Source organism: Orcinus orca, chromosome 16, assembly GCF_937001465.1.
Source record: "Orcinus orca chromosome 16, mOrcOrc1.1, whole genome shotgun sequence".
NCBI lineage: Eukaryota > Metazoa > Chordata > Mammalia > Artiodactyla > Delphinidae > Orcinus > Orcinus orca.
Window position 1 is genome coordinate 66,284,843 of NC_064574.1, and position 12,997 is coordinate 66,297,839.

Here is a 12,997-nt window from a genome sequence, read left to right on the forward strand (position 1 = left end):
GGAATGATGTGGCACCCACATGATCCACCTGGTGTCTCTTAGTTCTCCTTTGGCCTATTTTACAGTAAATGGACAAAAACAGTAGCCACAGCCTGAGAAGTATAGAGGTGCTAGCAGAGGGTGAGAGGAACCTAGGATGGATAGGAGAGGAGGGAAATGATGAGTATGTCAGTTACACCTTAAGGTGAGCTACAGCAGCAGCAGCAAGAGCTATACTTTGTCCCACTAACTTTCCTCTTATAAGTTTCCCACAGGAAAAGACGTCCACCAGGGTCCTAAAGGTGCTGCTTTCAGAATAGAAAAAGAAGCAAGTGGATCTGTGCAGCACAATGGGTGCACTGTTGCAAGTGCCGCACTGTCATGCCTAGTCCCCTTTCAGGACAGGAGAACCTAGGCCCTAGCTCTTGGGGAGGTTGTAGGTTGACTGCTCTCAGCTGTCAGCTCTCTCAAGGAACTGTCCTTGGCTGGAGAGCCGCCTTACCCAAGGTCATGCCCCATGACTAACATCCAATGACTGGTCCATGCAGAGATACAAAGGCTTGGTTGGCCCCTTTACTCCAACTCAGAACAACTCAGAACAGCCATCCCAGCTTCAGAGCTCCCCCTGGGCTCTGCCAAAGCCTCCTGTGACTGCACCACAGTCAAACTGCTCCCTCTGTCCAATCCTGCTTCCTTCCCTTCCCCGACAGGAGTCGATCCTAAGAGCACACCCTAATAAACTTCCTGCACAGTAGACAATAATCTCTTGTCTCCAAGTCAGCTCCAGCAGAACCCAATCCGTGAGACTAAATGAGACTTGAGCTCAAGGCACAGACTATTAACCTCTGGATTTAGCTCTTTTGTTTTGTCAAGTCCCAGAAACCCCAGGTGAACACATGTGGTGCATCCACCACATTCTTAGCCTGGATGGTAAACTTAACCTCCAGGGAGGTAGTGTGTTCTCTATCCTGTCAGGTCAAAGATCCTCCTTAAAGAGAAGAGTGATTGCACACTCCCCTCCACAGCTCTCCCTGAGGTCCCATTTGGACTCAGCCTCTGCTGGGCTGAAGCCTACCATCCATCACCATAAAGCACGCTGTGTTCACGGCCCTTTAACAACCACGGAATGACTATTTACGACTTCAGGCTGCCAGCATAGCTCCCTCCTGGGGGCCTTCTATGTTCTTCCGGGTCCTCAAGGCTTTTCTGCCTTAAGTAGCCTCATGGCTCATCCTCTCTCTGAATAGAAAAGCCCTAGCTGGTTTGCTTAGGGGTGAGAGGATGGGGAAGTTCTATCACTGAAGCAGAGTGCCTGACTCTAGGAGTCTGTTGGTCAGATAGGGGAAAGAGGCCCAGAGAGGTGACATGACTTTCCCAAGTTCAAGTCAGTAGCACAGGCAGGACTAAAATATAGTTCTGTATTTTTTTTACTCCATCACGCCACCTGTCCCTAACTCCTAGGGTTTGTCTCTACTAAAATCTAGATTGAGATATAGAGGAGAACAGAATTGATCTGTCCTGTCCTGAGAGACTTGAGACTTTGAAACACTAGGTACATTGGCAAGCAAGAATGAGACTTGGGGCTAAAAACAGCCCCCAATTAATGGGATTAACGGGAAATCTGTAAACAGAGTATTTGGTCCTACCCATGCCACCCACCCCACATCCTGGTTGGTAAGGAATGGGATAGGTGACTATTGTCTGTAGTGATATGCAGCTATTAACCTGGTTAAAAAAATGTTTTAAATCCTTTTAACCGTGTACTGGTTGTTTTTATGCTTTAATCTTAGATCCAGAACATTTCGTGGAGGGGCAAAGGCTGGAGGGACCAGGAAGGGATGCCTGGGTAGAAGGAGGGATTTAAACTTGTATTGTTTAAACACAAGAATCAAGTCATAGTTCCACTTAGCTGGAGTTAGAATAGGTAAATGTTCCAACATTTCACCCTAGGATTCTCATCAACTGCCCAGTAGTGAACATCAGTGGACATTATTTGAGAATTCAGGACTGTATAGTTGGAGTTTCTTCTATTACTTGGCAACAGAAACACCAGAAAGAAGCCAAGAATATGACTCCACCAAACTTCTCCAGTGTTTAAACAACAATAAACAGTGAAACCTCCTGCAGTAATGTGATATACATTATGTCTAAATCCCTGGAACATATAAATCAGCTTGTATCAGTTTCTGTGGCAGAGGAAAAATGAATGGTTTAATAATAATAATAAAAAACTACCCCCCCACCCCCAAGAGACCAATGTTTGGACAGGAAAGTCTGCAGGCTAGCAATCAAACTTCCTTGCCCAATCTATGTGGTGATACTGATAACTCTGTGCACTTCTGCAAGGCTGTTGGATTGGTGGAATTTGAAACTTGCTGAGTTCTGTGGACATGTAGGCATTCCAAAAATAGAGACAGATGTCACTCTTCTAGGTCTTTCTAGAGATGACCTAGGTGGCGTTTATGGAGAAAATGAGCGTCTCATGGGGAACTAACTGGGAAAGAAAGAGCTGGACTCAAAGTCAGGGTTAATGGTGGTTTAGTCCATGAGCCATGGAAGAAAAGGAAATCTCCACTAGATAGCAAAACTGTATATGGTAGGCCATCTGTATTGCTAATAAATTATGCCAGTGTCTTGTTTATTTTCTGATTCTCCATCCAAGCTAAGCCCCTCCCCACATCCCACCTCAATAAACAGTATCATCAAACACCCCATTACTCAGGCCAAAAATTTAGAAGTCATTCCCTGAGTCCTCTCTTTCTTTCAACCTCTCCCCCATTTATCAGCAAGTCCTTCCCTCTGCCTACAAAACATCCAATCTGCCCATCATCCCCTATCTTCACTACTCTCGTCCTAGCTAAAGCTACATCTCTCTCTCTCGGACTACTGTGCTTCTTAACTGGTATCCTTGCTTTCATTCTTGCCCCTCCCCACTTACAATCGACACTCTCTTTACCGATTAAATAAGCCCTTGTCACTCTCATGTTCTAAACCCTCCGGTGCCTTCCCGTTGCATTTAGAACAAAAGCCAAACTCTTTATCATGGCTCTTAAAGTCCTACATCTGGTCTCTGCCCACCTCTGTCTTTTCTTACCACTCTCCAGCCATACAGGATATATTGCGGTTCCTTGAACAGGCCAACCTCTTCCTTGCCCGCTCCCCGAATGTCCTTTGCACTTCCTTTTCCCTCTGTCTGGAACAGTCTTGCCCAGATCTTCATAGATCAGGTTTTTATGAACCTGGCGTTCTCCGTGTAACCTTCCTTCCCTGACCATCCTATGTACCATCGCCGCCCCCTAAACCCCCCATCAGACCGACCCCCAACTTAATAGATCAACACCTAACATTATCTTTATTTTAAAGATCAGTTTTTAACAGTTTCTGTTTCTTCCCCGCCAGGAGGTAAGCTTCCTGAGAACGAAAACTTTCTCAGGTCCACTCCAGCAGCCCCAGCACCTACACCTACAGTGCCTGACGCACAGCAGGTGTCCATAGCCATTTCCTAAAAGGCGCAGTCCCGGGGCTGACAGATAGGGCAGAGGCAATGGTAACACAAGGTGACAAGGCGTTGTCACCGACTCCCTCCGCGGGCTCGGGGCCGCCTCCTGCTGAAGACAGGCGGCTCCTGCCCTGTCCAGGACAGCGAGGCGGGCGGCCCAGGAGAAGTCGGGCGGAGCGGGGCCCCAGGCGGGAGGGCCGGAGGGTCCGGGTCGCGTGCCAGGGCAGGACCGAGAGGTCGGAACAGACTCGTCGCCGGCCGGGACCCGGAGCCGGCCTCGCCAGCGCCGCGGCTTCGCTTCCGGGTGAGGGGCGGGCTGGCCGAGCAGTTCCGGGGCGGGCGGCGGTTCCGGCTGTGCGGGCCGCGCCGCGGCTGCTGGTCCCGGGCGCGCGGAGGGCGCGAGCGGCGCGCGGGGGCCGAGGGGGCGCGAGGCGGCGGCGCGGGGTCTCCTGGCCCCGGCGGCGGCCCATGGGGCGGGAGGCGTGAGGCCGCGGCCTGCCCGGGGCTCGGGGGGTGGGGGGAGCGGGGCGGGGAGATGGATAAACTGACCATCATCTCAGGATGTCTCTTTCTGGCCGCCGATATCTTCGCCATCGCCAGCATCGCCAACCCGGACTGGATCAACACCGGGGAGTCCGCCGGTGAGCGGCGGGCGCGCGGGGCCGGATGGAGGACTGGCTGAGGGCGAAGGGAGGGGAAGGGAGACCCGGCTGAGGAGAAGACCGGGCTGGAGGGTGTGAGGCGGAGGCCGGCCTGAGGAGAAGGGGGCGGAGAGGCGATCCGGGCTGCCGGGCCGGGTGGCCGAGGGGCAGAGGGGATGGCGAAGGGGACGCGCGGGTCGCTAGCGGGACCCCCGGGCGGAGGGGAGCTGCGCCCCAGGCTGAGTGCTAAGTGGCGGAAGGGCGAGGAGACCTGGGCAGGGCTGGCGGTCCTGGACCGGGGAGGGAGAGTGAGGGGAGACAGCCGGCGACTTGAGGGACCGTGGAGGAAGGAGCTTAGTCCTGGACTTAAACAAACAAAAGTCAAGGTGGGAGACGGGAGGAAACTGAGGCGCACTGTGAGGAATTAGAAACCCGCCGGGGAGGCTGGGGCCGGGAGCGAGGCAGCCTATGGAGTGTGAGAGACACCCGAGAGCTGATGGTCGATGAGAGACCAAGAGGAGTCGGGTCCGACCGCTGACGTCCCCCCACTCCTCCCCAGGAAGCGGCGTCCGGGGGAGAGGTCCGGGCGGGGCCGGGTTCATGGTGCCGGGAGCAGTGGTGCCGGTGGAGGGCGCCGGATGAGAGCCCCCTGCCCGCGCCCCCGCCCAGCCCCTGCCCACTTGGCAGTGTTTGAGATGCATGTGGCTTCCGAGTTTCCCTTTGACGTCTGTGTGGTTATAATTTTGCTTTATTTTAGGCCCCGGAGCTGTAATAACCTTAATAATAAACTTCATTTTATGGAGCATCACAAAACGCTTTAGCGATCCTAATAGTAGTTTCAAAATTAAATAACACATTAGAGTTGCAGGCAGCCCAGTAGCAGTGCCTGCTGTAACACCACGGAGCTGTGGGCAGCAGGGACAAGGTGGCGCCCTCAGGAAAGAGGCAGGCATCTTTCTGAAGGGTATCCTAGGTGAATGCCCTTGCACGATTTTTCTCAGCTCGGGCCACCCTCCACCCTCCACCCTCCCACACACACACTCACTCACTCACTCACACTCACCCAGACCTGTGAGACCAAACCTTTAATTAATGTAACAGCTGCCAGGAGAGCTGATGGGAATAAAGGAATGAGCTTGTTTTCTAACTGCTTGTTCAGTGCAGATGAAGGGAATAATGGGGGGTGGGAATGTCAGACTCCCTCCATGAATAATTTGTTGTAAGAATGTATCACTATGCTGTCAAACTTACTTCTTAAGTATTACTTATGGTTCTGTATTTATCCTGCAATATTTTTAGCCCTTAAAAAAAGCTGTGGCTGGGACATTTGTTGCTTCCTCCTCCGTTCTCTCCCCCATCTAGACCTAGTAACACAAAATCATGCCGTCAGATTTACTGGTTATTAAAATAACACTCTAAAAATTTCTGCTCCTTTTCTTGCCTATATAGTCTTAGCAGAGCTCTTAATTGTAAAGCATATATGATTGTTATGTGACCCTATAGAGGTGTTAGCTAATGCTACAGTGGTAATATTGCAATATATAAATGTATCAAACACTTTGTGCACCTTAAACATACACAATGTTATATGTTAATTATATCTCAATTTTTTAAACTGTAAAGCATATAAAGAAAATATCAATGATTTAGAATTTGGTGAAACTATGGGCTTTGTTTCTGAAAATGCTGGTGATGTCATTGTTAGTACTAGTTTATAGTTATATGTGTGATGTCCAGTTCATGACCTGTTGTTGTTTTTATCCTGATTATGTGTGCAATGACTCCTTTTATGAGACTTTCTTTGAGACTTAACATACTTAGGGGCAAAGAGGTTCACTGTTCTAGCAGATCTTTTTTTGTAAAGAAGTTTCAAGTGGAATCCCAATGTATAAAATAGATTAAATGTCCATGGGAAAGATAGAGTTGAGAGAGGGAAGAGAGAGATAAGTAATAGCATAACATTCCTGAGATGTTATGCTCTCTTATATTTGAAAGAAAGCAAGAATAGGATGAAGACAACTCCTTCAAATTAGGCAAAGTCATCTGCTGTGAGTTGCCTTGGAGATGGGAGGGACAGAAGAAGTCCAAGGTTTGAAAGAAGTAGAAGATGTTTGAAATAAATAAATAGTTGTGAGAGAAAGCATGCCAACCAGAGACAGTAGGATTATCTAGCAGTGTGGACACTTCATTGAAGTCAGTGGTCGTGAACATACAGTGTGATAACGGATCTGCTTTGTTGACTGTCTCTGGTAGTGCTCAACTACTTTGTCACCAGTGTGTGGTGAAAGCCAATAGAAGGCTTCATTCAGGGTTGGGATTTGCCAGATACATGCAACAGAATGACAGAGGAGCAAAGGTGTTTAGGGTGTTAGTCAAAATATTGTAATGATGGCTCATGAAATCTTAGCTGGATAAAGAGTGAAAGTGAAAAGGGAAAAAGCTGGTATATTGGTCATTGAATAGCAGTTGGTATATGGTCAGTGGAATAGTTGACCTGGGCCCAGTGGAGCTGAAGACTTGACTGGGAGTGATTGATACAGCAGAATGGAAGGGCAGGGCATTGTGGGCACAAGGTCCAGAGTGTGACAGTGGTGATGTGTGGCTGAAGTGGCGTGGAGGCGGTGATTTTTTTTTCTAACAGTTTCCCTTGCCATCTCAAGATATCTTCAGTTAAATATTCTGTGGCTAGAAAGAGGAATAGGAGGAGATAGTAAGAACAGGGGGAAATTGTTCAAAATCGTATCTAACCCGTTTTTTTTTTTTTTTTTTTTGGCCTAACCACTGTACTGGCAGGGAATTCCCTAACCCGTATTTCTTGCGGCTAAATATGTCAGACAATAAGCCCCCCAAAATGTAAAATGAATGAGATGGTATGGTATGTTCCTTTGCTCACTCTTGTGCTTTTGCATTGTGATAAGATGCACCTGAACTTTGCCTAGTGTTTGAGCTTGTATGCTCACTGTACACTTTTACCTGGACAGATCCAGTCTTGAGTTTAAAAAAAAAAAATCAGTGCAGAGTTATACTTTCCAAATCAATGAAACATTTACAGGAAGTTCAGTTTAAGATCTCAGAGGTGACAGGACTAGCTTTATGCTAAGATCTGCATAAAAGTGACTTCACCTGGTAGCAAAAAGTTAATGTGTTGATTCCGTTTGGTGCATTATACATTGTACAAAAGTCTTGATTGTGATGTTTTTACTGCAGTTTTTTAAATGAACAAAATATATTTTGAAAATAGAACTCCTGGAGCCTGAAAGGTTCTGTAGAATGTAGTTTGAAAACCACTGCAGTAAACTAGTAAGGGAAAGTTTAGGATTCAGATCCAGACTTTATCACTTACTAACTCTGTTACTTTGGAAAAGTTACCTAGCCTCTCTCCTTATAGTTCCCCTTCTGTAAAATAAGGGTAATAATAGTATCCATCTCAATGGGTTGTTGTGATGATTGAGTTAATCCATGTAAAACATTTAGAACAGTGCCTGACACATAGGAAGTGCTCAGTAAAAGTTAGATATTGTTATATTGCTGTTCTAGTTTATAACAGGTGTCGGAATCCCAATTTTGAAACTAAAGCTCAGAACTTATTACTGTGAGAACTGACACAGTTTCTTTATTAGATGTTCTTGGAAATGAAGAAACATCAAGAATAATATAGCCAGGCTTAGTGTAAGTCAAATAAATTTGTCTTCCCTCTTGGCTTTGGACTTCTCCATCACTGTTTCTCCTCTTTCAGTCTCTCATCTCCATATTCTAGTGTCTCTACTCCTCAGCTTCTACTTGAACTACCACAAAAGGAAATGAAATATCCTAAAACAAAAAGCTGAGTAGAAGAACTTCCTAAAATCCCAACTAATATTATATTACCATAATATTATGGACCGTGCTTCATACCAGCAGTTTTTATAGTACTGGCCCCAATACAGAGAAAGCGTGTTCCTTTAATTTTCATCTGTGTGTGATAGCATTTCCTGAGTTTGTTCTAATAGCTTGCGGATTATGCACAAACTTTTAAAGATATAATGACTGCCACCTTATTTATTTATTTTTTTACTCTCATTCTTTTTCTTTTTAAAATTGTTTAGATTGGATGTTAGGGTGTTTAAGGAGTCTCAATAACACCCTCTTCCCTACTTATATTCTGAACTAATTGAGAAAAAAAAGAATAAGATAATTAGGAGCCAAAATATTATTGATAAAGAGGATATTGGAGAATGTGGCTTATATCCTTGGACAAGTCGCTTCCTCTTACTGGGCCTCAAAATTGAACAGACTTAACTGTCCAATCCCAGGCAGGACTTGGGACCTGCCCTATAAGACTTCCAGCATGAAAGAACAGAAGAGATGAATGCTCCCTTTAGGAAACTTGCTCCCAAGGGCAAAAAGTTGGACCACTTATGCCCAGTTTTTTCTCCTGAACTGTCAGTCAGATGAAGTCATTCCTCCTGATCTGAGAAGGATTGAGTGAGGGGACGCAGATAAGCTAAAATATTCTAACAGCCACACCTCTACCCCGCCCCTCATGGATAGAAACATCAGAAATGGGAAAAAAAGCATTACCTGGTTGAAACCCAGGATATGGCTGGCATTTTGCAAGGAAGAATTTTCTTTTTCCTCAAGTACAAAGACTGGCAGATGCTTGGGGAAATAAAAGACTTTGTGGGGAGGGTTTCATTTCCCATTCTGTTACTCACTACGCTCTCCACAGGAAATGCTGGTAAACCTCAGATAGGGGACTGTGGGCTTGACATCTATCACATAAGAGTTCAAGATCTTTAGGTAGATCCTAGCCTACAAGTTGGGAGTCTTTGGTTTAAAGCATTAAAATTACAAGCTTCCCAAGCAGACCCGTTTATTAAATACTAGAAAATTGTTAAATAACAAGCCCTTTCTCCTGAACTGTGACAACTTCAGTAATCACAAAGTTGGTTTGGTGTGAAGGAGCTCTGTAACATCAGTTGTTAAACAAACAAACCTATCTATAACTTTGTCTTGTTAATCATCTTGGACATGACTTACAGAGAAGGACATAATTGGGTTACCTAAGAGGGCAAAAATCTTGAGATTGTGCTTTTCTTTAATTTAAAAAGCATTAACAAAACTTTTTCAATGGCCTTTTGAGTCTTTTTCCAGTACATTTCTTTTTTAAAAACAGCTTTATTGAGATATAATTCACATAACCATAAAATTCACCTATTTAAAGTATACAGTGCAGTGGCTTTTAGTATATTCATAAAGTTGTGCCACCATCACCACAGTCTGTTTTAGAATATTCTCAGTACTCCAAAAAGAAACCCCAGATGCCTTAGCTGTCACCCTCCACCTTCCTGGTTCTTAGTCAGTCTACTTTCTGTCTTAGTAGATTTGCCTATTCTAGACATTTCATATAAATGGAGTCATACAATATGTGGTCTTTTGTGATTGGCTTCTTTCACTTAGCATAACATTTTCAAGATTTATCCATATTATAGCAAGTATCAGCAGTTCATTTCTTCTTATTGCCAACTAGTGTGGTATATCCCCGTTTATTTATCCATTCATCAGTTGATGGAAATTTGGGCCAGTAAATTTCTTTGCCTTCCAAGAATAACATTTCTTCATAATGGTAAAGGGGTATAAAATTTTTTCCTTGTTTTTTTTTTTTTTTTAATGGAAGATTTTTTTTTTTGGCTGCGTTGTGTCTTTGTTGCTGTGCGGGGCTACTCTTCATTGCGGTGTGTGGGCTTCTCATTGCGGTGGCTTCTCTTGTTGCAGAGCACGGGCTCTAGGAGCATGGGCTTCAGTAGTTGTGGCACACAGGCTCAGTAGTTGTGGCACACAGGCTCAGTAGTTGTGGCTCACAGGCTCAGTAGTTGTGGCGCACGGACTTAGTTGCTCTGCGGCATGTGGGATCTTCCCTGACCAGGGCTCAGGCCCGTGTCCCCTGCATTGGCAGGTGGATTCTTAACCACTGCACCACTAGGGAAGTCCTCCTTTTTTAAAAAGTAACATTATCAGTATTATTTATTTCAACATATCAAATAAGAACTTTGAATAAAAATTCAAAGACCTCACAGCTAGAGAGAGAAAACCCGCACGCCACAACTAGAGAGAAGCTCTTGCACTGCAACGAACAGACCACGCACCACAATGAAAGATCCTGCATGCTTCAAGGAAGGTCCCACGTGCCACAACCCAGTACAGCCAAAAAGAACCCCCAAAATCAAAGGCCAGTCTTTTTACAGTGCTCACAGGTCATACTCGAAACTTGAAATCACTTATAATACTGTGAATTTCACAGCATAGGCCAGATTTTCCAATATGAGATGATAATTCCTGAACAAAGCATTTATTCCCTTTACAACCTTAGTTCCAGAAAGCCTCTGTTTTTACCATTATCAACAGAGATGTAGCCACTTCAGGATGAAGGGTGTAAGCTAGTTGGCCTAAAAGTTTGGAGAAGGGGAATTTGGGACCAAGAACATGGACAGAAGCCATGAGAGAATGGAAAAATCTAAGAGGAAGGAAATTCCGAAAAAGATATTACAGAGTGATGACTGCTGTTGCATTTATTAGACGCAACCAGACTTGTTGAATTTTTCTTCACTAGACTGCCTGAGCCCCTTTCAAAGCTGGCATAGTAGGAGTCGTATACGTCAGTCCTCCACTGTTCAGCTTAGTGTGTCCTAAAATAGTGTTGTTGTTTAACCCCTTTCCTCATAAATATTGAGTTTGTATTGGAGTTGCAGTGTAGTAAAATGGTCCTATGGGATTTGAGTCAGACATATCTAGATTTGATTCTTGGATTCCCTTTTTATGAGTTTTATGATTTGGGGCATGTAATTTGATTTCTCAGCTGTAAAATGGGGATGATACATTTATCTCAAAGGATGCTTGTGAGAAAATAAAATGTGGCATATGAAGAATTGGCACATGGTCTAATACATAGCAAATGCTCAAATGTTAGTATTATTATATGAAAGATCAAAACATCTGAATTTAAAAATATTTCCCTTTTGTATTATTTGTGTTATTTATTTACTTATATCTTGCCTTGTTCTAAAAAAGATTTAAGGCAACACGATGTGTCTGTATTGAATATTTCTGAAGTCCTACTTGGGGAGGGGAGGTCTCTGGGAAGATAGACTTTGAGGTCAGTTGTAGTGGTGATATAAGCTTAATGGGATACACGTAAGTACCAAAACCAAGGAATGCATTGGGTTTATATGTTTCTGGAACAGACTAAAGAGGTTTTCTAAGTGAAAGGCAGCCTGGCATAGTGGAAAGGGCTCACAGCTTTGGGGGCTAAATCAACATGTAGTCAAATCCCAGTCCCACTATTTGCTAGCCATGTAATTGATCTTAGACAAGTTGTCGTTGAGGGTTTTTTATTAATAAAAATTATGTCATTCAGATGTACTTAATACCTCTTGCAGTACTTCCAATTGTTATGCAGGTTCAGACCCCAACTTTCTGTTCTTCTGTAGATTAGAGTAATATCTGCAGCGCACTGTGAAAATCATTTATTTCGTAAGTTTTTTTTTTTTTGGCTGTGCTGGGTCTTCATTGCTGCGTGCGGGCTTTCTCTAGTTGTGGTGAGTGGCAGGCTACTCTTCGTTGCGGTGTACGGGCTTCTCATTGCGGTGGCTTCTCTTGTTGCAGAGTACAGGCTCTAGGCGCATGGGCTCAGTAGTTGTGGCACATGGGCTTAGTTGCCCCGTGGCATGTGGGATCTTCCCGGACCAGGGATCGAACCCGTGTCCCCTGCATTGACAGTCGGATTCTTAACCGCTGGACCACCAGGGAAGTCCCGGAAGTTATTTTTAAAGGGATATAGTGGTCTGTAAAGCTTTACAGTTGGAGTATAGAGAGTCAATTAGTCTCACCTCAAAGGCTGAAAATAAGTTTGAAATATATGAGATAGTTGTTTCTTAATAGAATAGTACAACTGAATAGCAAATAGTACAACTGTATAATAGCAAATAGTACAACTGAAAATTTAGTTTTTGTTTATGGCATAAAATTTCTTCTAGTTGTCATTAGCTTCCTCAGTGCAACTGTGAGTCTTTGAATTTTTTCATACCCTATTTCAATGCATACTTAAGCAGTGGGCCATATTACATAATCTTATAGGGGAAATTTAGACATGTAGTAAAGTATTACTGTTTATGAAATTGTTATTATTGAATTATAAATAAGAGCTTAATCGTGCAACCTGAATGGATAATTGTTTACATAGTGACCTTGTTTTATATCTTCTAAGTAACCCAAGAAATTAGGTTGTACAGTGACAGCAATGACAATGTATAGGTATAAATTTCATATTTATAACTTTGTTTATGATGATTTATGTAAACATGACATTCATATCTTTTTGGCTGTCAGAATGTTTTATTTTCAAGCACTGAAATTACACATTTTTTCCAAGTACTTTTTAGAATTCTTTGCCCAACTAGCAGCTAGCTGCTGAAAAGTTTGATACTTATAAAACCTGGTCCACTGGTAACAACAGGTTGGGGGTAGTGGTAACATTATTTTATTCTTTATTGACTGTAGACTGATGAAAAAGTAATATTTAGCAAAGCTATTGTTGAAATACTAGAGAGGTTAGATAAGAGCATGAGGGAACCTAAGGATCCTTAGAAATCAAGGTACCTAAAAGTAAATATCTGGATCAAAATCACTTTTCAATAATATACCTCTGTAAACTTTACTATGTATTCTCTCATTAGCTGTAAATTACAGCTAAATTACATATCCTTACTGAATATGACATGGGCAAGTAGGACGCAGTAGTCCTTTGGGATTTATTGCCTTAGAGTTGACAAAATAAAGATTTGGGTATTGCTATCAATGATACTTACATGTATTTATGAGTATATATAAACCAGCAAGTATA

The 12,997-nt window shown here is 43.8% G+C and overlaps 1 protein-coding gene across 2 annotated transcripts in view; it reads left to right on the forward strand.

Annotated features, from left to right (window-relative positions):
- Positions 1 to 3,840: 3,840 nt before the first annotated feature.
- The window catches only part of MOSMO (modulator of smoothened), a 61,583-nt gene continuing 52,426 nt past the window's right edge, over positions 3,841 to 12,997 (forward strand). For both annotated transcript variants that reach the window (XM_033425953.2, XM_004268557.3), the window contains exon 1: positions 3,841 to 4,119. In XM_033425953.2, the coding sequence (XP_033281844.1) occupies positions 4,014 to 4,119 (106 nt within the window). In that variant the 5' untranslated portion in view covers positions 3,841 to 4,013. The remainder of the gene's footprint in view (positions 4,120 to 12,997) is intronic.